Source organism: Perissodus microlepis, chromosome 3 (assembly GCF_051167445.1).
Source record: "Perissodus microlepis isolate ML-2025 ecotype Zambia chromosome 3, ASM5116744v1, whole genome shotgun sequence".
NCBI classification, from domain to species: domain Eukaryota; kingdom Metazoa; phylum Chordata; class Actinopteri; order Cichliformes; family Cichlidae; genus Perissodus; species Perissodus microlepis.
The window spans coordinates 21,999,407-22,026,219 of NC_140463.1; the positions used below are offsets into that span (position 1 = coordinate 21,999,407).

At 41.0% G+C, this 26,813-nt stretch overlaps 1 protein-coding gene across 2 annotated transcripts in view; it reads left to right on the plus strand.

Moving 5' to 3' along the window:
• Positions 1 to 26,813, plus strand: part of exoc6b (exocyst complex component 6B) — a 130,406-nt gene that overhangs the window by 65,919 nt on the left and 37,674 nt on the right. The window contains exons 16-20 of one of the 2 annotated variants that reach the window (XM_084923582.1): positions 3,087 to 3,198; positions 5,483 to 5,617; positions 5,852 to 6,040; positions 10,637 to 10,666; positions 22,584 to 22,725. In XM_084923582.1, coding sequence (XP_084779708.1) covers positions 3,087 to 3,198; positions 5,483 to 5,617; positions 5,852 to 6,040; positions 10,637 to 10,666; positions 22,584 to 22,725 — 608 coding nt within the window. The remainder of the gene's footprint in view (positions 1 to 3,086; positions 3,199 to 5,482; positions 5,618 to 5,851; positions 6,041 to 10,636; positions 10,667 to 22,583; positions 22,726 to 26,813) is intronic. The other variant, XM_084923583.1, reaches the window with a different exon arrangement.

Genomic DNA, 26,813 nt, shown 5'->3' on the forward strand with positions numbered 1-26,813 from the left:
TGTGGAAGAGATGCTACCGCTGCGTACTGTAGAGTCTCCGTCTTTAAAAAAAATTATTTATTATTTAAAGAGTTTAATTTCTATTGTTTGTCCACTCAAGGTTTATAGGGATTTTAAGACGTATTTAGTTGATTTACTTATTGAGTAATTAAGTTACTTTTCAGACACAGTAATTACATAAGTATTTTAACCCTGGAGAACTCATGGGGTCAAATTTGACCCCATGGTTTCCCTAGTAAACCAATGGGGTCGGATCTGACCCAATGGGTTCTCCAGGGTTAAATACAATATTGATTAAGTAATTAGTAATTAGTGATTAATTACTTTTTTAATGTAACTTACCCAACACTGTCGTCAGATAGCCTGCAGATTTTCATTTGCGATTAACTGTGAATGTCAGAAAACTACTGAGTCCAAGCTGTTACAAGCTATAATTGGCTTTTATCTTTAGGTGGGGGAGAATTAAGCCTCTCTGTGGAACTTTATATGTCACATTTTTTATGTTACAATGTTAGTAACCCAACTAGGATTTAGTTATGAGTAGTTATTGGCCTAAATCTCAGCATGAGACTGATTTAAAGGAGTTGTGGGCAGAATCTAAAGTTAGCACATTCTTTATATATATTGTGGAGTCAGTTCATGACCTTTAATAATCGTTTGTCTCGTCATTCATTCTTTTGTTTGCACATATAAATTATTAGTACAACAATCTCTGGGCAGGTATGTGCACCAGTAGATAAAGCATAGAATATAAATACAAAATATAAGCAAGGTAGAATTTTCAAATTCTTGGCAACTACTGTTCTGCCTGCCAGGGCCATGTGCCTAGTGCACAAGGCACCAAACCCCTGCAGTGCCTGCTGAATGGACAGATCGATATACAGAGCATAAAACCTTGTGTGTCAAACGCACCTGCACCTCTGCAGATAGACGCCCTCTATTTATGAACCAGAATACCTCATCAATATATAAGTGCTGCATGAAAAGATTAGGAAATGCTGGTTTTGGTTGATGTTCACATTGGTTGGTTTTGTAAAACAGAAACATGTGACCTATGTAGTGTAGCTGTAAACGCAAGACTGGATGTCAAAAAAGTTGCAACTCCCTGAGCAGACAGTTGCAACTTTTAATACGCAGAGACCTAATAAGCAGAGAAGCTCATCAGACTTTCATATGTGTTGTGTGCTGAGCTGTAGTTCACAATCAGACTGACTGAAACACTTCTGATTTTTGCTCTCGGTGACATCATAGCAGCTTTTCTGTTTCTCAGCATCATTTTCGGTTGCTTTGCGAGCTGCAGGGACGTAATGTGGTATGAAATCTGCTGATTCAGTGACGGATGATCCAGAGAGCTGTGCTGGGGAGCCAGTGAAGCACGAGAATCAAGCACGACTGGAATGCTTTTAGTTTGCCATCGTAGTTTGCGAGACGCACGCTGGTGGCAGTTACACACACACACACACACACACAGAGGGAGAGCAGAGTTTACTTGGCTGGCAAATTGGTTACCACAGTTGATTCTTTTATTAAATGTAGGGAGTGCTACGTGGCACAGTTACTTACTGCCACACGTTTGAACGTCCACAGTGTTTTGTGTGTATTCAGCCCGTCGCAGTTTTCACTGCTGACTGCATTCATTTTTTTCGTTGTTGTCATCGCTGATGCTGCTGCCTGTGTATTTTTAGAAAATACCTCCTGGGCGTGCTGTAAACACGCCTCATCTGAAGGCTTCTGGCTTCCCTTTGACAGCGCAGACCGCCGTGCATTTATTGTGACTGATGGCAGCATAAATACAATGAAACTCAATCCCAGATCTGCGGTGTGTCTATATTTGTATATGTATGCGCGTGTTTCGGTGAGTTCACCAGCATACATTGACTTTTTGCCACTCTCCACCATTTCTGTCCACTCGGCACTTCTGCCGCTCCAGGAATTTTTTTTCTGTCTTCCTCCACCACCCCCCGCAACCTTTGCTCCGAATTGTCGGAACGTTTTTAGGATTCCTCTGCTTTTTTGGAAAAGCAGTGAGTTTGGAATTCCAGCTTTCGCTCTCCCTCAGGCAACTCAGTGTGCATGTGTGTTGAATTCCAGGCACAGACAATTTACTGATTCAGTTGGAATGTATTTGTTGCCCACAGGGCTCTGGATTCAAACACAGAAAATAAAACACACACACAAACACAGATTGTTCATCATCCCTCAGCGGGAGAAAGCGATTGCTTTCATTCACAGTGATTATCTCTGCCTGTGCGACTCGTTTTTGACCTCCCCTGACCTTTTCCTGCAAGAGCGTGCATCATCTTCTAATACTGTGTGTTTTACCTCTGGTCTATCATGGGTTACGACCTCTCTTCTGTGTGTACACGCAACCTTTTGTCTATCACACCGAGCCCGAAGTCACACGACTTTTTGTGTAGTTGTTTCCAGGAATGTGTTGTTATTAAACAGGAGGCCAGAGAAAGAGACACCCTGCCATAAAAAAACTTTACTAGACCCCCCAAAATTGTGCAGAAAATTGTCTGGGTTTCTTCACCAAACATCACCCGCATTTCAAACATAACAAAACTGATAGCGTGTCGGAGATTCGTTAAGTGGGTCTGATTTTTCTGCCATCAAACATTTGTTTTAATAGGAAATTTGAGCTCATGTCAGAGTTAAGTCCACTGGCTGAGCACAGCTGGTAATTTTACAACTATTAAAGCTTTAAGAATTTTAAGAATTTGGAGGAAGAAGTTTGATTTCTGTGATATTCTATGGTCATACATTTAGGAATCATGAGTCCTAAATGACCAGTTTTTGGTTGGCAAGTTTAAAGCTAAAGTCTTATCAGGGCATTTAGGATGGCGTTAGAGTTTTAATGAGCCTGACAGCTCATAACATGGTAATGTACTTGTTAGAGTTGGCTGACATTTAGACTTTTTCCCAAATGGAGAGAGTCGCAGACAGAGAAATTCACTTAAACTGTTTGTACTGGCTTTCGGGCGTAGCAGCTCTCTGCAAGAAATGGAAGAAATCGCTTCTGCACAGTCACAGACTCTCTCCCTTTCTCTTCGCTTATGTATTTATTATGTATGTGTTTTTCTCAGCTCCACAGAGGTGGACGATATGATCCGCAAGTCGACAAATCTGCTGTTGACCAGAACTCTTAGCCACTGTCTGCAGTACGCCATTAAGAAGAAGAATGTCGGACTGGCAGAGGTAATGTGTGTGTGTGTGTGTGTGTGTGTGTGTGTGTGTGTGTGTGTGTGTGTGTGTGTGTGTGTATTTTTCCAAAAAAAGTGGACAGATAAAACCACAATGGTCACTCCAAAAGGTCAGACATTTTTCTGAACTGAGGAAGATGTGGGGAGTTTCTCTTCTCCTATTTTGGATTTAATATTTTCATCTGACCAAAAACCATAGACGCAGAATTAAAGTTGACATAAGTTGAGCGTTTTGACGCTTTCCATCTCTTTTTTTGTTTTAGTTTTTTACCTGAATTTGACAAACAAGAGAATACGTTTATTTATATAGTGTCAAATCACAACAACATTCGCCTCACAGCACTTTTTATTGTAGAGTAAAGACTGTACAATATTAGAAAGAATCTCCAACAATCATATGACCCCCCTATGAGGGGACGCTAGGCAACAGTGGGAAGTCGCCGTCTGCTGCGACTAGCTTAAGGGGTGAGAGGAAAAAGAGGCAAACTGAGATTACTCTAATGGGATTATAATTGACAAAATAAACTCGCTGTATTAAATAAGGACAGAGAGAGAGTGTTAAATGGGTGGATATATATATATACATATTATATATGTATATATATATATTTTTTTTTTTCTTCCCCCCAATAAACCACTGGTGAGATGGATATCCCTTATATGGTCTTCCCAGGCACTCTGACTGTGAGCACAGAAGCCCCACCCACCTGCTGTTTATACTTTCTGTTTGGAGCCGGCAGCCAATTAGAAGAAACGAAACGACCATTACAGTAGTTTCTGGGTTTTTTTTGAAGGGTAGCTGCACAGGTAGAGGGGACCCTCACTAACTTCTGATGCACACCCAGTTATTTTGTTCTATAATGAGGTTCAGAACAGAGCTTCAAGTAATACTCCTAGCTGGCTTTCACATAGTAAGAAACTTTTAACAACTTTAAAAAAAAAATCTTACTTCATCCTCAACAATTTCTGTCTTTTATTTCTGTATCTAACAACAAAAACAGGGATGACGTTGAATTGCAGTCAGAAGCATGTGCAGTGGGGTCGAAAAACCCTATTCACTGAACATAGTTTCGGTCCCAGCAGTGGGGCCCACCCTGCTGTTTGCAGAGTAAGAGGAGCTAAAGCAGCTTGTGTCAGACAGAGGATGAACAGAGGAGCTGCACCAAAACCCACTAAAAGATAAACAAGGATTATTCTGAGCTGGGACTCATGCAAAGCTGCTCTAGTCGAGAGAACAAATAACATTGCCAGTAATGACAGTGAAATTATGAAGAGATGGAGACAGAGCTCTACTGAACAAATGCTCATTAGACTTGTGTTACAATAATGGCCTCTGAATGGTGGATTTTTGCAGTGATGTGAGCCAGTAAACAAGTGAAGTCTTATGTTTTTGATTCTATCTTTTATTATGTTGTTTTCTTTGGCAAGTGCAACTTTTGTCACCCCTGACATTTGTAATAACCTTCTCAGAGTGAACATGTTACTCTGAAGTCGCTTGCACAACTTCAGAGTAGTTCTCTTACTCGGAATGGCGATTCTCAGCATTTCCAGCTCATTTACTTTCCCAAAAACAGACATTTCCTCTTTTCGGCCCACTGTTATTGTTGTCCCATCACTGCAGAATGTGATGTGAAGTAATGATTTAATATTTTCCACTTTCCGTTGCTGTTTATTTTCATGCTCAGCGGCTACACTAGAGCACAAACATCATTAATTCACGGGGACAGGATGTAATGATAAGACGACGTGTTATGGAAAATTCAGCACGTCTACATCCTTTATTAAACAAGTTCATCTAAGAATCACAAAGCTCTATTTGTTGTTCAAATTAAGGCTCATGAGGAAGTCACTAGACTGATTGTTGCAGAATGTGAATGCATTTGCACACCCGTTTGCTCCTGTCATTGCACGTATTGCAGTTTGGATTCGATTAATGCATAAAAATTCACAATTAAAGCCAAAAATCAAGTAAACGTTTGTACTTTTTAACCTAAGAAATATCAGTAAACGTGGCAAACGTATCCCACATGGTCCACAGGAGACATTATACTTTTAAATTCGGTGGTGTGTTTGATATTTGGCTCTTTGGCGAGCTCTCGGCCCATTTCATCGAAAAATTGCCCACACGCTGGAAAAAAAAAGTCGAACTCTTCAATATGTTCCACTTGCAAAAGATGACACATTGTGAAAAAAATGTGAGGAAAAAGAACTATCGGCTACGCAACAAAAGGAGAAAGAATCCAAAGATGACCGGCTACATGTTTGTCCTGTTTGTGTAGTTGGTGCAGGTGATCATTAACACCACTCACCTGGAGCAGAGCTGCCACTTCCTGGAGGAGTTCATATCAAACATAACCAATGTTCCTCCTGACACAGTAAATGCTACCAAGCTGTACGGCACCTCCACCTTTAAGGTAAGGCTGCTCTTTCTTCCTCTGTCTCCTCTTTTCTCCCCAGCTGTTTTACTTTTTCTTTATTCCCACATTCTTCTTTTCTTTTTCCTCCTTTCCACACAGTTTATTTATCGTGCCATGCATTGTCTGTCTGCAACATGAAGGCACGCACGTGTCTCCAGTTTGTAAATTCTATGATACTTTTCCTTTTTTTCTTTTTTTAAATTCTCTGTTGGTTACAATCTTCTCTTGCAGGATGCTCGTCATGCTGCAGAGGCGGAGATCTACACCAGCCTGAATGCAAAGATTGACCAGTTCCTGCAGCTGGCTGATTACGACTGGATGGCTGCGGTGCCCGGAGGCGAGAATCTGGCTGCCAGTGACTACCTGATTGACCTGATTGCTTTTCTTAAGAGCACCTTCAGTGTCTTCACCAATCTGCCTGTTAGTAAACACATGAATACACACACACACACACACACACACACACACTATAGACTTTACAGCACTGGAACACCAGAACAGAGAATCGAGCCATTCAGCACAACTAAGGAAATCTGCAAATCTCACCTGCAAATATAAAGAACTAAATAACTATAACAGTGCTCCATCCATCTGTTTTCCATCCAGTTTATCCAGGTCAGGGTTGTGGGGCTGGAGCCCAGCTGCCACAGGGCGAGAGCAGGCGAGATCAGTACACCCTGACAGGTTGCCAGTCTGTCGCAGGCTAACACAGAGAGACGTACAGTCATTCACACTCACATTCCACACATAAGATTACATTTTAGATTCACCAGTGAACCTAATCTCACTAACTGCATGTCTTTGTACTGTGGGAGGAAACCAGAGTACCACGAGACAACCCACTCAGACACCCAGGACCTTCTTTCTGTGATGAAACTGTGCTAACAACGATTATCGTGCTGTCCTACAGCAGACAGCGATTAAATTATAACTTAAAATGAATTTAAGTAAAAGAAGAGGAGGAGAATGTAAAGTTTTAAATTGAAAGTGAGGAGTAAAATTGATAAGCTTTCTTAAAAAGTTTTTAAAGATGAATCCCAAATATAATCAAACTGCTACAGAAACAAATGTACAAAACTTGGGGATTCTGGCAGGTTTGGCTGTTGTTGGCCAGAATTAACTAAGTTGACATCCTAAGTGTATACAGCGTGCTTCAGTTTAGCAGCAGGTATGGTGAATGTTGTAGTGTTTACAATATGTGGGTGATTAAAGTGTTTATCAGAGAGATGAAACAACCACCTGCTAAGCAGACGGTACAACACAGAGAGGCCTTAAGAGAGCATCTTTCACCGTCTTACAGTGTTGTGCTTGCAGCCGTCCCCAACTCTCTGTGAACAGTAATCATGGCCACAGATCGATTTGTGACAACAATTTGCATATTAATGATTATGAAACTGAACTCGTTTAGGGCTCTGCTATGAATTTGGCCACCATTACAAGAATCGATCTCACTAGGAAGAGAGGAATATCGCTTCCTGTGCCCAAGACATGAGGTCGTCCTAAGGTCATCGTAAAACAGCCTCACAGCGCCCCCCGTGTGAGATTAATATAAAATGTTTCTAAATTACAAAAAAGGGGATTTAGTAGCACTGTGTTTCACACGTGTTGTATTTACTCTCGGCTACACGCTCTGAGTGTGCTGTTGTGTTCATTTGTCCGTCTCGCTTCGTGTTAGCATGACGCATCACAGGGCAGCACAATCTGCTTTACTTCGTTAAAGGATCAGCTTGTTACAGGTTAGGTCGTTAACATGGGGTCTGCTAAGCTTATTAAAGGGTGAGCTGGTTAGGTCAGGATCACTAGATTATATACAGACTCAGGCTAGTGATGCTGCTGCCCAACTTTAATGACATTACACTTCAGGTCAGGATATCACAGCGCAATTTTCCACATTTTACAGTGTTTCTAAAGTGGAAAGAAATAATTATACTGTTCAAAGAAAATGAAAGGAATGCTTGATCATGACAGTGAAACCTACACTAAGTAGGGTTAAAGTTCAGGCATACCAGTCCCACACTAGGAAGCAGAAGCCATTGTGAATCCATTTTAGTTGCTTTGGTGCAAATAAAAGTGACAGCAATGACTGGAAAGGCAACGACAGGACATCCTTCCAAAAAAGACAATGGTTTGCAGATGGTGGCCACACATCATTGCTCTTTCCATTTTCCCCTCCAACTTTCCTTATTGTTAGCGGCTTTTTCACTACTAGTAGCACGAGTTCGCCTGAAGCCCATTCAGGTTGCACAGATATTCAGCTTCTCTAGTACTTTACGTGCTGTTGTAAGAAGGTGTGCTGTGTCTCCCTGCACAGTCTCAAGAGTGCAGAGGAGATGCCAGGAGACGGGCGGTTACTCGAGGTTAACTGGACAGGGCTGTAGAAGCAGCGGGTCCAGTGTCTGCTCTGTTTCTCACTAGCCAAACCTCAAATCGGTGCTAATGTCGCAGCACTGCACTGTTGTCCAAATACGCTCACTTTCCAGTTTCAAATAAACAGGATGGTAACGGCCAAAATGTGTGGATGGCATCATGTTTGCTACGTTTATCGTTTATACAAAGCCTTCAGAAGGAACTGAAGAAAATAGAGGGGCATTGTACTGCATGCTGAGCAGAAAAGCGGACAGAGCTTAATATCCCAGCTATGTTGTTCCCACTCTGAATCTACTGTTTTGGGTTAATTTAAAAAGTAAAGTGGGATTAACCCGCTCAGCTTTCAATGACAAACAAAAACTGAATTTTAAAGCCTGAAATTGGATTTTGTATCAGCTGTTTTGATCATTTAAGCACACAAACAGATTTGAGAGCCTACACACACAGAAATACACTCACACACGGACACACACACATTAGCTTTAAGGTGATTTTGCACGCAGATTTAGTCCCAGAGGGTCACAAGGCCATAAGCACCCACACATGTATGCGCCAAGTGTTTTCTAGCATTTCTAAGAGGCTTTTTCTGCACCCCCACAAGCCCTGGACATGACCCCATCACACACACGTTAACACCCAGCGTGGGGCCTCCTAAGCAGATCAGATGCTATGAACCTATGATGCTGGGTGGTATGACCTCCTAGATTAAGAGGTGATTGTGTGAAAGAGTAAGGTTTCACAGAAATGAATTGGATACTACTAAAGTGCGTAAACAGGTTTATAGGGGCATAAATTAACAAATACGTTTATACTGCCCCTTTATTCATGTCCTACTGTGTGTCTGGGTCTATGCGAGTAGGGAGCAGCAGCATTTAAAAGAGATATCTAAACCTCCTACTTCTGGGGTGGTACAAAGGTATGTAGCCAAAAGATGCTTTCTGTTGATTTTTCCAGAGTGTGTCGTCATTTTTGCACACTACCCAAAAACCTCACCAAGGAAGCGTCTCAGTTGGTCCAGTCCAGCTCAACTGGCTCTTTTCCAGCACATCGTTGTAGGTCTATCTAACCACTTTCCCCAATTCATTAACGAGACACCTAGATACTTGAATCTTCAACCCTGAACCAGCACTTCACCCTTTTCTGGCTGACAGCTGTGGCCTCAGACTTGCAGATGCTCATTCGCATCCCAGTCAAGCCATCCTGGTGCAAATTGGAAGTCGTTGCTTGATGAAGCCATGTCGACCACATCATCTGCAGGAAGCAGACGTGATCTTTAGGATGTTCTCTGATCTTTAGCTGTGCCTGAAATTTTGTCCATAGACGTTATGAGCCCAGTATGAGTAACTTATTGGTGGCAATGTGAAGCCAGTTTTCCCTGTATTTTTACATGGACCAAATAGCACATAACATGAAACCCAATACTGTACAATCAACTATTAAACCCCATAGGATTCACTGAGGGATGCAGTTGAATGTCTTCTCCAAGTCCACAAAATAACATCTAAAACACTTTTAATGGCTTCTAGTATTAGTACTGAAAGCCAAGCTGAATTAAATTGTTAAACTAATTAAATTAGATTATTACAGACTTCCTGTACTTTGACTGTCATACACTTTCAAAGCCACAATTTTCTGGATGACCTTAGATCATCAGCCAAATTAAGACCAGCTTCAACTCATGAACTCAAGTTCAGGGCTTCGCAGTGCTTTCCACTCATGGATTTTACTTTGATGGAATACTGTGAATGATCCTTTTTTCTAATATATTGCACCATTTCCAAGCTTTGAAGCAGACGATTTGATGGACGATAATGGGAAGGAAATAAAGCATCCAAATATAAAGTCCTGGATGTTATGCAGCCAACAGTAAGGACATTGAAAACAGCACAAACATACAAACCCCAATCCGGTATTTATGGAGAGAAGGAGCAGCATGTTACAGAAACATTCCTGCAGCGATCAGCTCGCTATATTTTTGCACATGCTTGTGTCAGCTGTTTAAACAGCTCTAAACCTATTAGTATTAAATGTAAAGGCTCTAAAGGTACTTGGCTCATATTTCCTGAACAGCTACAGGAAAGATTACACTTATTCGTCTCATGCCTCAGTTTCAGTTCCTAGAAAGGAAAGCGTTTCCTTTATCCAAAAACTAATACTACGTCTACTTAGAAAAAGGATCATAATCGAATTGGGCTCAAATTTTAAAAGCAGAAGGGGGACGACGTGAAAAGTCCTCTGAAGTGAAAACAGTCACATGAATATTGGAGAGCAAACTTTGGCCCAACAACCCTTCGGTTTTATGGTTTATGGGCACTTAGATCATTTTTCTGTAGTGTTCTGAGATGTTTTGGCCACTGCTGCCGCCGTTGTGTCCACCAGATCTGCGTGGTGCTTCAGCACGTTGCACAAAGTGCCAGTTAAAGCCAGATTAGCTTCATCTCGAGGGCCCGTGTGTAATATATACACACACTGAGGAAGAAAAAGCTGCCAATGTCCTTGCAGTGATTTGATTGAGGAGGATTGTTTCCAGGCAGCCATTATATACTCCTTCCACTCTTTTTTTTTTTTTTTTTTTCCTTCCATTAAGAACACATGACTTCTGATGCTTTGCCCTGTGCTAAATATCCTGGTTTATGTTTCTTGCTTTAGGGAACACCCATAGAACACGCTACCTTACCGGTGAGTATCTGGGCTGCTGTTGTGATGGAGTGATGTTTACAAACCCCTGACTCACCTTGTTAACCCCTCAACCTTGACCTTAAATCTCCTCACTAGAACGCATCGACCAGCATGCAAGATGAAAAGAGAGTGATGCACGTTTGCCTGAATCGGTGTTATCTCTGTCCCAACCAGGGAAGGAAATGGGGGCACAATTCTGTTTGTTTCAACTACTGAACCACATATTTTGGCAGGTTAAATTGTCATTTTGTTGTAGGTTCAGTCATAGTATGAAACCTTTGTTATGTATTATAACTGTGTATAAACAGTTGATATTTAACTCTCTATCTGAGAGTTATCCAATCTTGACTAGAGCATATCTGGTACGCTTGGGCGGTATCGATGTGTAAAGAAGACTATTTACAAATCTGCACAGTATGACTTTTTTGTTGTCCTGAGGAAATTATGTAATTTCCTTCAACTTTGTCCAAAAAACCCCCAACAGTCCTGTATTAAAGAGGACAGATTCTGTCAGTGGACAAGCAGCTGAGCTCAGTGAGCGGTGAAAGTTGTCAATTGCAAGTTAGTAACCAGTAACTGGGGAGTATTTTGGGGTTTAGTCCAGTTGATAAAAGTGAGGCAGCCAAACAGGCAGAAAGGAAGAAGCTGTGCGGATTGCTTGCTTTTAAAAAGTTGTTTTGTACTCTGTTGAGGACGCAGACTTGGAGATCAAACATGGACAATGATGTCAGGGATCAGTTATGGTCAAAGAGTTATTGTATAAATTCCTCATTGACTCAATAAATTGATAATATTATTCCGAGATTCATTATAAATCCGTCAAGCAATGATTTAATGTCACACCTCCTTATATAACCAGGGCACAGGTCAATGTCCTTCTACATGCACGAGTGTTGGGGTGGTGACTACACAGACCCATCATAATCATCATCATCCAATGAGAGACAGCTGAAGGTTGTTTCTGACTGTTGGGTTGATTTTGTTAAAGTCAGAGTGTAATGTGAAAGATGCTCGTTAATCGCCTTAACCTATTCTGTTTTAAGCACTGAGCATCTCTTTGCGAAAAACTCGCTGTGTTCCTTCTCCTGGTCTATCTCCCAGTTGAAGCACCCAGCTTTTCCACTGTCCAATGGGTTAGCTGACTAACGTTATGGCTTGCTGTGTGGTACAGACAATCCAAGAAGTGTGTGTCAGCTTTGCTGAGTGAAATTCAAGCATTTTCCTTTTTTTGTTTTTTAGTCCGGAGCAAGTAATTGAATTTTATTCTATTTGAATAAATAAATTGTGTGATATTTATCGCAAACTGCTTCACAACAAATGCCAGAACATAAAAACAAAAGGCCATTGAAGAATGTCCTTTTCTTTGCCTTGGAAACTCTTGGGTAGCTTATGCTTTGGTTCGTTATCCATTTGCGCTGTGAAGCTCTGTCTAATCAGTTTGGCAGCATTTAGTAGAATACGAGCAGAAAGAATCGCTTCTTACTAACTCATTCTGCTGCTTCTGTCAGCAGTTACATCATCAATAAACACTAGTGACACAGTTCCACTGGCAGCCATACACGCTTACACCATAACACAGCCTTCACCATGTTAGATGCATAGTATAGCTTTGCATCACGAGCTGTTTCTGTCATCCTCTGTATTTTTTCTTCCCATCATTCAGGTACAAGTTAATCTTGGATTCATTTGTCTAACATGTTTTAGATGTTTTCTAGCAAAGTCTAATCTGACCGTTGTGGTCTTTAGTGTAGCCAGTGATTTGCATCTTGTTGTACAGCTTCTGTATTTACATTCATGGAAGCGTCTCCTGATTGCAGATCTTGACAGTGATACACAGGTTTATTTTCTTAACCACAGAAATAAATCTGTGATCCACTTTAGTTGTATTTACTGGTCTTTCAGGCCTTTTGCTGTAGCTCAGCTGGCCAGTGCCTTCATTTCTTTTTAACAATGAGCCGTTTGGCTGCTGCACAAGGTCAAATTTATTTATATACCATATTTAAAACAACAGAGTTAACTAAAGTGCTGTACATTAAAATTGTATAGCGCCATCAAACATTGCACTAAAATCCAGAACAACTGAGCACAAAACACAACATTTAAAACACAATGAATAACATAAGATAAAAATAAAATAAATTTATAACACAAAATGCAATAATCTGAGGATGTTGCACTGGAACCAAATGCCAAGGCGAATAAAGATTTAAATGAGTGTATTGTCTGAGCTGTGTGGATACAGAGAGGTAGATTATTCCATAGATTTGGTGCTGCTGCTGTAAAAGCTCAATCACCTCTTGGTTTTAGGCGTGCGTTAGAGGAACTGGTAAGATAACTGCAGCGTTTACAGGTTTATCAGTGTGAAATGGCTCAGACTGATACAAACATGCAAGTCTGTTGAAAACCTTAAAAGTAAGCAATGAAATCTTAAAATCAATTCTAAAACAGACAGGGAGCTAAAGAAGGGGTGAGAGGCCGAGGTGATGTGTTCATGCCTTTTAATACCAGTTAAAAGACGAGCTGCCCCATTCTGGACTTACTAAAGGCAGTGCATAGATGATTGTTCAAAGTCCAGGGAATTACAGTTTTGAAGTTTTCACTGATTGGTTTATTTGGGTGTTTTTCGCTTAACGGCGGTCAGATTTAAAATCATAGTAAAAAGCTATAAATACAAACTCGACATTTAGAATCAACTTCAGATGTCATATCTGCTTCATTTATCACAAAATCACAAGAGAACGTATCTCACCTGGCCATGAAACCACCCGTCAATTGTCACATTAAGTTTGAGCCTCTAAAGATGGCCAACTGCAGAAAAAAATGTGTAATTCCCAAAGAGTTGATACAAAATGTTTGTAAAACCCTTTGAATTAAAGCTAAAAGTCAGCACTTCAATCACATATTTTGATTATGTTTAATTTACAATACACTGTGGTGGTGTACAAAGGCCACTGTGTGCCATTTAAAAACACCCTGTGTGATGTCAGGAAGGTATGAAAAGATGGATACCGCCCAAGCCTGATGTCTGGTACTCACTTTCTTCATATTTCTAAAACAGGCTCTAATGAAACAAAGGGAAAAGGCCAATGTGAAGAATGTGTTTACCAGCCGCTTCAAAAGACAAAAGAAATTTCCAACCCTGGTGTCTGTCAGATCAAATGTGGTTTGTAGTCCTTGAAGTAAAGCTGCTTGCATTGGTTCTGTGTGTCTGTGTGTCAAGGTTACAGTCAAAGAAAAGAAGGAAAAAATCACTCACAAAAATGCACAAAAGTCCAGACTTCATTTTTGTGGTGTTTCTTGAGTGACATGAACAAATACCTGCCTGGTGCAGAAATCTGTGATTGTTCCACAAGCCTTAACCTGGGCCTGCGCCCTGCACGGTCTCAGACACATCAGTATATTCCCCCTTTTATAGTCTTTTTTTCAGGTCATTAATCAGAATAAGCACCTGTAACCCTTCAGATTTACCCGGAGCGCTCAATCTCGTATCCCCAGTCGCAGATTTAGGTGAAGAAGCACTACAGCCGGGTGTCGCTCTGCAGTGTCATATTTTTTATTTTTTTTGCTGTGATCCCACCTCTTGACTTTTGGCTGCCCTGCGTGGCTGTTCGTATGATTGACAGGTTTCTGGATGGACGGAGAGCATATTATACACCATGTCGAATCAGTTCCAGGAGTTGTGAATCAGTGCGTTTGTGGCGTTGTGAAGCGTTGACTTACGGTGCTGTTGTGTTTATAACTCAACCTGCTTTTAGCATTATGACACTGCAGTTGAATTCAGATGGGAGCACTTCAAAAACAAGCTCTGTCCAAAAAAAGGGGGGGAGTTGCACATGAGTCTATAATGCTGAATGCTTTTACATGTGATGCTCTGGTTCTTCTAACAGATCCATAAACATGAATGTTTTTATTAGAGATGGACCGATCCGATATTACGTATCAGTATCGGTCCGATACTGACCTAAATTACTGGATCGGATATCGGAGAAAAATAAAAAATGTAATCGATCCATTAAATATCAGGAAAGCACCTCACAAAACTTGCAACACGCCGTAACTCGCCACAGAACGTTAGCACGTCGGAGCAGTATGCATCACGTGATAGAGCCTGTGGCATGCGGGACCTGTCGGTGGTCTGGATAGCATTTGGAGCTTCGCTAGCAACCCGGCATTTCATCTCCGACAAAGTTATCCCCGAGAGAAGTAAAGCAAGTGTGTAAGTCCATCTCTGAATGTTTGTAAAACATTCCTGCGTTAAGCTTAACAAACGATATATGGAGCGACTGCCTCTTCTTGCTGCTACTTCAATCATGAAACTGCTTAATGATCAGCTGATCGGCTTTTCTGTCGCGAGTCCGTCTCTCTTGTTTGTTTTTGGCCCACTTTGCACCAGAAAGAGGAAACCAGTGGATAAACAACAGCAGCACGTTTAAGCTTGATAAGCTGTTGTTAGAATTTATTTAATATTACTTTCTACACCAGGATCTTTTTCTACGTAGCTGACGCTGGTAACTGTGCAGGGGCGGATCTAGCAAAGTTTAGCCAGGGGGGCCGATAGGGCATTAACAGGGAAAAGGGGGCACAAAGACATACTTTTCTTTCTTATTCTCATTTAAAATGTCTAGCTTTTAATAAATAATTATCTGACACCCAAAGTTTTAATTTGATGTAAAATGAATAGAAGTCCATTACTGTATATAGTAACTATTAAGTCTAATATATATACCCTAGTAAGCTATAGTACTTTTTCCTTTGGGAAGGTACCATCTGTGCAGTCTGCAATTCTGTTGAAGAAAGATGTTGAATCTATTTAATATTTCATGAAAAATAATTGATTTCTGTGCATTTTTTTTCACACTGCATCAAATTAAGGTTGATTACGTCGATTAAGCATCATGAGGTGGAACGTGAGGGGTGGTTCCCTATTTTTTATTTATTTATTTTTGTTGTTGCTGGGAGTTGGAACCCTATTAGTTAGGTTGCTTAATATTTACGCTAAGTACTCTTTAAAATAGCAGAATAGGGAGGATGGTGTAGGTTTAAGTTTATTAGATTGATCAGTATTGCTGAACTATGAAATATTTTTTTTTGCATACAGGTATAACAGAATAGCTTTAGTGTAGTTGTTGTTTTAAACTTGAGTATGAACTTATACAAAATGCAGCAAGATATTTAAAAAACAGTTTTGTTGATTAAAAAACACTATATCGGATTCATATCGGTATCAGCAGATATCCAAATTTATGATATCGGTATCGGACATAAAAAAGTGGTATCGTGCCATCTCTAGTTTTTATTAAAAGTAACATTCATAACATTCATAAACATGAATGTTTTTATTAAAAGTAACTGATTAAATTTAGCTTGAACACGATCTAAGATTAAATGAAGGGAAAATCATTGTGTTTATTTGGCCTGTATTCAGGTACCTGTTCTGCCTCAGTCACTGCTGGAGTAATACATGTGGCCACACTTACACATTTATTTACCCCCACAAAGCAAGACCATGAATAACCTGAACACTTTCTTCTCAAGTTTGCTGTGCTGGAAGCTGACAATCAACATGAGCCAGATATTTAAAAAAAAAAAAAAACTACTTTAAGATTTTTTTTAGGGGCTTTAAAGCTTTGCTCTTAATATAATTTTATATTCACAGCTGATCAAATAACTGTGTCTCTAGTATTGACACCAGATGTACATTTGTCAGTTAAGTACATAGTGATTAGAACATTTTTCATAGGTTTTACAACTTTTCCTATTGATAAAGATCTCCTCCGCAGGCATTCATACTATACTAAAGTGAAGTAGTAGATAGTCTTTCTACTATAGAAATGTATAAAGAAACATTTGTCAAGACAAATGAGCTGCCAGAACTTTGTTCTGTAATTTTACACCTTTATTTGTGTAGAAAAATTGAGACATGCTGTTGAAATCACACTTCTTTTCCTCATATTAACACTTCTGGGGAATTAAATGTGTAGTTAAATGCATTTACAGTGACAGACAGACATTGGGGAGTTTTACTGGTCTGGCTCTGTATGTGGCTCACAATGTAAAATGACTCTAACATTCCTGCTATAGAATACTTCTTCTAGAGAGAAATTCATGGCCTACTCAATGACTGCAAGGTGTCCAATTCATCACGCCTCCACCTCCGTGCTGATAGTTGGTATGAAGTGTTTCTGCTGATATGCTGTGTTTGGTTTTCTCCAGATGTGTTGTTGTGCATTATGGCCCAACATCTCCAGTCTGGTCTCTTCTGCCCAAAGGACATTGTTCCAGAAGCCTTGTAGTTTGTTCATATGCAACTTTGCAAGCCTAAGCCGTGCTGCAGGGCCTTTCTGCTGACAATCCATTCAAACAAGCCATATTTGTCCGGCATTTTTTAATTGTAGTGTCACAAACTTTAACATTTGCCATGCTAACTGAGCCCTTTAGAGTCAGAGATGTAGTACTTGGGCTAGTTCCTGAGAATATTGCGGCGTTGTGTACTGTGAGTACCTTTTATAGAGGTACTCACATCTGCTGATGATCAGTTAATTAAATGCATTGATTAGCAGGACCTGGCTGCTATTTACCCCCTTAATTCCTATGGAAGCATTTAGGGTGGACATTACCTGACTAGATGGAAACTGTTAGCAGTTAGGCTGTGAACATAAGTATTGAATATCAGGTGGTCAAACTCACAGTTGGATGTGTTATTGTTAATGTGGCACTAGCATGTGTCACATACCCATCATTTCCCCTCACACAGGCCTAGTGAAGCAACACTAGGCCTTTCTCCACTTTCTCTGCTGTTAGTTGTTGGAAGGAAGCAAACAGCAGGTTTATCACAGCGTAGAGCGATTTGTAGATTTCCCGCACATAAAAACGATTAAATATTAACGTCGGAGATTAATGCGTGTGCGAAAGCACCTGAAGGTGAATTTTCATATCCTGAACAGTGGGACGAGCAGATGTTTGGTTTTTTTCAACTGTGCATTCCTCCTCTTCCTTCCTCTTTCTTGATTACTCACCACCACCCGTCGTCTGTCTCTCCGCCTGACCCCGCCAGTCTCGTCCCCATCCTTTCCCCTCACCTCGTTCCCTCCACCTGGCCTGCTCTCTTTCTTTCTGTCTATTTGTTCAGCCGTTAGGCGCTGAGTAGATTTTAATGAGCTCTTTGATGAACGTCTCTCGTTAGTTAGAAGGAGGGATGGAGGTGGGAGGATGGAGGAGAAGCATCACTTGTTTTTCTGGTTTCCTTTTCTTGGCTCTCTTCCTTCCTTACTAACTTCTCTCCCACCTCCTCTTCTCTACATATTTATGTTCTTGAATCCTTTCCTTTCATTCCTCTGTCCTTACCTTACCTTTCCTTTGCTCACCTCCCCTCATATTTTGCATCCTCTTCTTTCCTTCTTTCCATCCTTGCCTTATTTCACCTTGCTACCTGCATTTCCTTTACCTGCATTTCCTTTCCTTAATTTCTTTCAATTCTTCACTTTTTCACATTTTTCTTGTTTTCTTTTCCCTTTCTTCTTCATTTCCTTCCTCACCAGTACTCCTTTTCATTCTTCCTTTGATCACATCTATTTAAATTTACATCTTCCAGCTGTCCTAATCGTTCCTTTCCTCCTTTCCCCAGCTCAGCTGTTCTTGTTTTTCTCTTTCCTCTTATTTTCCTTCTTTTTTCATCACCCTTTCTTACTTTGCTCTTCCTTTTGTCACTTCTCAGCAGCTTTTCTTTTGTTTTTCTTCTGTTTTTGTTCCCACCCTTTTTCTTTTTAACTTTTTCCTTCCCCCTTTGTTACCTTGTCACCTGTGCTCGTCTTCTCTTTCCTGCCTTTATCTTTTCTTTCCTAGTCATTCCTTACCTTTCCTCATCCTTTCTTTCTTTTCCATTCCTTTTCCCACATTTCCCTTCAATTGTCACTCCTTTTATTTTTTTTAATCCCAACCGTCCACCCTTTCCCTCACCTTTTCTTTTCACCCCCTTTCCTTTACCATCTTATACTTTCCTCTCCTTCCTCTTCTCCACTGTGCGTCAGGCTAATCGTTCCCAGTTGTCTGTACTGAAGTCCAAGGCAACGCCATTTTTGTCAGAAAGACCTACCTGTGTGTGTGTGTGTGTGTGTGTGTGTGTGTGTGTCAGTCAGATATTCCTTGCTTAGGACATGTAAATAGAATTAGCTCATTTCACGCTCGGTCTCACCCGATGATAATTGACCCCCGAGGTTGTGCGAACACTGTATCTCTGTGTTTGTGTGCACGCAGAGTTCAGAGGCCAGCGTCGTATTGGAGGATATCCGGCCAGTCGTAGGTGTGTGTTTCTCGAACATATGTGCTTGCACGTGTGTGCCTTGTGTATAATTTGATTTTCCCTGTGAGGTGAAGGCTCTCCAGACTCTTTCCTGACTTGGACCTCAGTTCATGCGCAGCTACAATTAGATCTTTTTTTTTTTTCTTTTCTCTTTCTTGCTGCTGTCGGGTTTGTTATATAAGATAAGATGAATTTTATGGATCTCTGAGGGGAAACCGTTTTATTACAGCGGCAGTGAGTTGAGTTGCTGCCTGGAAAACAGAGGAAATGGTATTAAAGTGTGTCATTAAAATAAAAATAATGTCTTGATTAAATCGTTGCTTAATGACAGCCAATAATTTTAACTAATGTGTCTGTTAATATTCTATTTTGTTTTTCCTTAATTTCACATTTCCTGGATGTATTTGGGAATCAGTGGGAGGGTATTTTCAGCCATAGGAAAAGTCTGGGAGCTCAGCCATTACTCAGGATTTTTACTAGGGGATCAATTGAAAGGATAATTAATGTGCTGTGCTGCTTGTTTCGTGCATTCATTAATGCTTGGACATTCGCTGCAGGTTTCCATTCCAGTCTAGACGCCAGATTGCGTGGACAGTGTGCAGAAAAACAACGCTGATATTAAAGTTACGATTAGAAATGTGTTTATGCTTCTGTTTTTTTTTTAATATATACAAATGAGAGCATTCGCACAGTGGTGGTTAGCACTGTCCCCTCACAGCAAGAGTCCTGTGTTTGAATTTGAGTCTTTCTGAATCAAGTTTTCATGTTTGCATCAGGGTGCAAAGACATGCTGGTTAGGTTAACTGGTTCTGTGATTACCTTCGCTGCAGGAAACAAAAGCCACTTGATGGGACTTTAACACAAGAAGAGCACTAGCTAAAAAGTGAGTGTCTCCTGTTTTCAACGTCGGAGAAAAGAAAAGGGTTTTTTCTCCATGAACCACTATCCAAAAGCCGAAATGAAAGGAGTAACTTCCTCACATGTAGAACTGCTTAAATTTGCATTCGGAGAAGCTTTATTAATCTTAGAGGGAAATTGAGTTGTCATAGCAGCGTACACACAGCCAAAACAGACAACAAAGCAACCGTATAAAATGAAATGTAGAAATGGAGGGATAAATAAAGAGTTAAAATTAACACTAATGTTACTAAAAGGATTTTACAGGTATTGTAGGTGCACATGTACGTTGTGGTGTACAAAAAGTGATGGAGTGCAGTTAGTCCAGTTCAGTATGTGTAGAGTCTGATGAGCAGGAAGGAACGACCTCTGGTGTCGTCATACAGCGAGGCTGAAGTGATCTGCTGCTGAAATTGCTCCTCAGGTTGTCTGATGTGTTAAGGATCGATGCCAGTTAATTTCCCTCTACAAAATCATGCTGCAGGAACATCCATGGACAGCCCTCGATAGTGTCTTTGAGGTTTTTGCCGTGTTGTCTTTTTTTTTTTTTTTAAAGATGTGATCAAGTATTTTCTGTCGGTGTAATTTGGGCCGTTTATAGGTACTTATCGTTATAATGTGATTATGTAGCCCCGATTAAAATCCTTACTGATTAAATAATTCCTGACATATGAATTAAATTAAATAATTTTCCCCTTTTTTTTTGTGCAGCATCTTTTGCGTATGCAGTGAAGTCCAGCTAAATTTTACCTTCATGTCACAAGCGCTGGGGAAGGGTTTATTTGTCGTGTGTCTGCAAGCGGGGGGAAAAAAATAGCCTATATATTGGAACATGGGATTTTTTAATCACCAAATATCTGTATTGGTAACGAGCGGAGGAACAAATTAAGCCGTTATAAATGTAGATACAGATTTATCAGCATGTGGCTGCTAACGGCCCCCGCTGATATATCGGTCAAGGTTAACAGTTTACGGCGTGTAGAGGAATAGAAACAGGAATTGGTACCCTGATGTTTCATCTGGTTTCTGAGAATTCAGTGGGGAAAACTTGCAGTGTGTTTTGGCTCACAGTGTGATTGCCGGCTGGTCAAAGTAGGTTTTGATACCATCGTCTATCTGCTAGCTGTGATTCCTTATGTTTTAGCATAATGTTTTATGTGTTCAGGGAGGTCAGGGGGTAAATGTCCTGAGTTTTGCTTCTTTTTATGTCATGGTATGGCTTCTATGAGAATTTACTCTGAATTAATCAGTATATAAAGAAATTAATGTGGGAGTATAACTGCTCACAGTGTTGGTTTGCTTTCCTTTGATTGGCAGGTCAGATGAAAACACTTGCAGTCTCCTTTAAACGGAGCGCAAAGAGCTAAAACGACTAAAATTCAATTAATTTGACATTGAATGCACGCTAACAATCGCAGGACGATATCAACAATTTATTTACTGTGTATGAATATTTGCAAACGACACAAGGAAACAGAGTCACATGTGTGATTAGAGCTGTATAAACACTAGGTTCACACCAGCACCTTCATGCTTCACACAAATATAAATGTTGTGTGTGTGTGTGTATTTGCACATGCTGCATGTATACATGTGTGTTTAGCTTCACTGTGTGATTAATGAAGGTAATTAAATATGCAGGGCTTGAAATGAAAGGCCCTGCGTTTCTTATTAATCACCCCTAAAGTGCGTTGGTGTCAGCCGGACACATCAAAGTCACGTCAGGATTAATATGTGTAATCAGGCCTTTCAGGGAAACTTCCTCTGCTCGGCGTTTCACTCAGTTTACAAGGTTAAGATGATCTTTTAATAGACTTGATTTCCCTTTTTTTTCCCTCAGTAGTTCTCTCAAACCAACATCTCGTCAAAACTATGTTGATGGTACTCAGGAAAGAGGAATTCAATCATATAAATTGTTTATTTAAAGATTACAAGAAAACTAATCATCTTCTCAAGCTCTAGATTTCCCCTTTCTCGGTTCCCACTGAACTTTTGCTCTTTCACATAACCTTATTTTTTTTTAAAAACCCTTTACCACTTCTTCCCCCTTTTCATCTCTTTGCTTCATGTTGTTGGTATGGAGTCATAGAGGTCAAACACGAGGCCACAGCTTGTCACTGAGACCACACACACACACACACACACACACACACACATACATACACAATCAGAAAATCGAACCCAGTCAAAGTTGTTTCTATATTAATGTTTTGTCATGCACTTCCTTATCCCCTGCCTTTATTCTTTTATTATGCTACTTCATCATTCTGACTGCACCTGAATGCAGCACACGTCCTTGTCGTCGGTGTGTGTGGGTGTGTTAAAAAACATCCTCTGACAAAGAGCACCTGAACTGTGCATACGTCTGTTAATGTCCATGCATCAGTGTGGATCACAGCTTCCTTAGTTCTGTTTTTGCATACAGTCACAAATAAAATAAGTGTTTCACCTGCTGTACAAAACTGGGATCAAACTGATACTAAACAAGCTGAAATTTTGAGTTGTGTTTAGTTTTTGGGCACATTTTGTAGCTGCACAGGCAGAGATCACCCTCATTAACTTCTGATGCACATCCAATCACTTGGTTATGAGATATGAGAGCTCAGTTTAGCAGTGAAAAACGACACATTTTACATTTCTGGTTAGAAATCAAGAGAAGAAAATGCAGCATCCTCACTTCACTCCTTTCTTCTTTCCTTGTGTCTTCTCTCTCTTTCTCAGGGTAAAGTAGCGCAGACTGCGTGCATGTCGTCCTGTAAGCACATCTCCACGTCCCTCATGCAGCTCCTGCTTGACCCGGAGGTCCGACAGATCTCCATGGGCGCTCTGCACCAGCTCGACACCGACGTGAAGGAGTGCGAGAGTGAGTGTCGCAGTGCAAATGTTTGGGCATTTCATTAGTGGGTTTTTGTGTTGAAGCATTTTTTTTTTTACAGAAATATGTGAAAAGGTTTTGTGTCTTTTTGTTTTTTTTCCTGGAGAATGATCGTTTGTTACTTTTCTGCAAACTTTACAAAGTTTATGGTTGGACGTTTGATTTATGTTGACACACGAATTAAGAAGATAAATGTTTTGTCAGATTACGGTTTTCTTCACCTCTGTGCGTTCTCTTCTTTGTCAGTTTCTTCTTTCTTTCATTTTTTCTTTGTTCCACTTTGTTTTTCATTCACACACTCACACATGCACACATGTACTTTTTAACCCAAATTAAAGTGAGGAGGCACATCTCCTTAACATGAAATGCATTTTTCTTTGAATTAAGTCTTGGAGTCGCACAAAGACATTAATCACACGAGACCGCTTTTATGAAATGAGCTGGAAGTAGGCCATGTTTGCACTTTGCATCTGAGAGCACAGGGGGCGCTATGGAACAACCAATTGCATGGTTGAGGGAAAGCATCTTCGATACTCCCTTCTCTAAAAATCCTTCATTTTTCTTGCTCTTCCATCTTTTTTTCCTTGAATGTCTCCTTACTCTCCTCCTTGTCTCCAGCCTCCTCTCTCCTTCCCATCATCCTCGTGCCTCTCCCCCTCCTCATTTCTTTCTTTCCTCTCCCTCCTCCTTCTCCTTGGTTCAGAGCCACAAAGATGCAGAGCTTGCAGATAAAGGCGGGCAGGGAATGAAAGAGCGAGACACGTCGCTGGCTCGGTTTTTACATGATCAAGGTTCTTAGAGTCACTGAGAGCGTGTGGGTGATGTGATGTGCAGTGACATGCATGCAGTGCTGCGGAGGGGTTAGCAGGTTACAGAGTTAGTTTTTCAGAATGGATTGGGAGGGGTGGGAGTCAAACTGGGGAAAAAGTGGAGCTGATGGTACAGTAGATGGATGGAAGAAAAGGAAAGTGGAAGATGAGTTAAAAATTTAAGTGGGAGAGTAAAAATGCAAGACAGAATAAAGGGGGGTTAAATATTAGGAGAAAGTACTAAAAAAGGAAGAAGAGGAACGGGAAAGGGGGATGAAATGAGAAGTTTAAGATGCATGGACAGTTTGAGTGGAAGAAATGGGGGCAAATAAGGATCTTTATTGTGTTTAAATAAATACACTTAATCTAGAGCTTTTGAAGCTTTTTTTTAAAAGTCTTTTTTAAAAAGTCACTGCACGAGTGCGGTGAAAACAGGAATATGACTAACGAAAGTGTTAAGTGTTCAAGAGCAACAAGAAGAAAACAACTCAAACCCAAAAACTTTAAGCAAAAAGTGGAATAATGAGTGGGTAAATGGGTAAAATTAAAGGACAGAACAGATTTCGGGTGAGGGACAGGTGAATAAAGAAAATGGGATTAAATGGAAGAGCAGTGAAATTAATCAAATGAAAATCAGAAGGGCACATGAGACGGACAGAGGGAAGAGCAGAAAGCATGGATGAGAGGAGGGATTAAATGAAAATTAACAGTGAGGTTTAAATAAAAAAGCAGGAAGTGAAGGAAGAGAGCACAAGAAAGGGATTAGAGTTTGAATAAAGGGAGGAATTTCAGGATGGCGAGGGATAAAGAGAAAAAGGAAGGTACAGATGAATGAATGCGATCACCAGGGGAGTGTGGGGAGGAAAAGGGAGGAGATGTCGGATTCTGAGAGAAGCAGAGGAGCATTGATGGAGAGAAGGAAAAAGAGTTGAGGATGAGAGTGTGAAGCTACGAGCATGACACAGCGGGCAGCAAGCGTTCAAACCCGGCTGTTGACCAGAGGCCGTCAGTGACTTGTTGCAATGACTGTCGCTGCCACAGAGTGGGCGGACACTGGTTAAACTAATTTCTACCCTGAAGCAAAGCCAATGGGAGGGACGGGTACTGTAGATGGACGTGTGACAGGGTGGGAAACTAGCGTCCGGAGTTTATCCACAGCAGCCACCAGCTGGCAGCTACAAAGTGAATCCCGTCGAGTGAATTGCTTTATGTGTGGATGGGGCTTAAGAGAAAGAAGCAGAGCATGGAGATAGATAAAGTGAGAATAAAATGAAAAACATTAAAGTCGAGGATGAAAAACGGGGCATCCGTAATCCTGACCTCAAAACTATCCAGGATGGAAACCTGATTTATGAGCCACGTTTTTGATTTGGCCTTAGTGAAGCGACCATCCCCACTTATCTGGCTTTGGGAACAGTGTCGCGGAGGATGCAGGCTTGTGCTTTCCCATTATCTTGTATATGCTGGGTGAAAATTACAAAAATGAACAAGTTAGGAAAGAGTCAGTTTCTCGAAAGCCATCACCAAGCGGCCTTAGTTCGTTTCCAGTTTGCGCATGGACATGTAGAGGGCCAGTCATTTTTGTAAAGCGCACAAGCCACGGCACCTAGGTTAAAGAACTAAGTCATTTTTTTGTACTACAAATGATGCTGTAGCTGTGACGTGTTCAAAGGTGAAGAAGGGAGCGAAGACAAGATATAAATATTACAGGGAAATACATCCAGAGATGAAAGGAGGAAACAAATGAAGCGTGGGAGTTAGAATCAAAGGTAGAAGGTGCTACGTGTTCAAAGCAGGTATTTAAAAATGTATGTTTGAGATGAACATAAATGTATTATAACCTCCAGGATGGCTATCTACTCGCTAAAAGAAAACCACAACAAGAATCAAGGATTTTCAAGAATCTGACCATTTCTTGAACCCAACAACAAAGAGCAGGGAAGCCACTGAGACACAACAAAACACCTTAGGGTGGAGGTCTGCATGGATGGTTGGTTGTACAGTGACTCCCCTCTCTTGTGAAAGTGCACCAACTTAGGCGTAGATTGTACTTCCTTTAAGTCCGTTTGAGGTACACCACCAGGAGTGCATGGATAACTGGTGCACTGTAATACAGGTAGGCATGCAAATGTCCACAAGGACACTAGTGCTCATCATCTGATGATGAAATTTATGTCACTTGGACTTGAGCAGACCCTAAAGCAGGGGTGTCGAACTCCAGGCCTCGAGGGCCGGTGTCCTGCAGGTTTTAGATATCACCCTGGGTCAACACACCTGAATCAAATGATTACTTCATTACCAGGCCTCTAGAGAACTTCAAGACATGTTGAGGAGGTAATTTAACCATTTAAATCAGTTGTGTTGGATAAAGGACACAAATAAAACCTGCAGGACACCGGCCCTCGAGGCCTGGAGTTCAACAGCTGTGCCCTAAAGGGTTCGTTGAGGCAGTTCAACTGGCACTGCATGCCAGTTATCACTAGTAGTGAAAGAGATGTTACCCGTGTCCATTGGCAGCAATGATTGCAAGTTAAAAGATGTGTGGAAGTTTGAATGCACAAAACAAGCCAACATGCTACTCTGTTGGTTGTATAAAGTGTAGCGGCATTGGGCAGGAAAACGCTGAACAGGTGGTGTGAAACAGGGCTGTGGCCGGCTTTTTAAGTCGTGAAAGCTTTGCTCGAGTGGCTGCACCTCCACGCACCCAAAGCACTGCTGTCTGCTAACACTAAACCTGGAGGAACAGCCGGTGTGATGGGTTTCCTGTTTCGTTTCCCTTGAAGAGCGATAGAGAACAGGTTTGATTTGTCACTAATTTGAAATATTCAAAAGGGAGCGAGTGGTAATAGATCTGTTGCTGCTGCCAAGACCAGTGCCTGTTAAGTGACGGCAGAGGGAGAAATAAAGAGAAAGTTGAACCGAGTTTGGGTGGAAGAATCGTTTAAAAGGTTAGTTTAGGCAATGGCTTCAAAGTTTATGTGCAGGACCTGTGTGTGTGTGTGTGTCTCTGGGGTCAGTGAAGATGGTGGGCGTGTAATCAGTGCTGTAGTGTGTATGGCCTTGTGCTTCTGTGTGTGTCCTGAGGTAAAAGAGATTAGCTACAGGCTGGCTCTGGCTCCCTCTCTACACCACGGCGCTCCTCTTTCCTCTCCTCTCGTTCCCTCGCTTCGGCTTGTTTACGGAGCCAACTGACGCCAAGACCCTAGTTCACACTCCGTACGACCCTGACGCGCACACACAGGCCTCACGTCTGGGTTCAAAATCGAA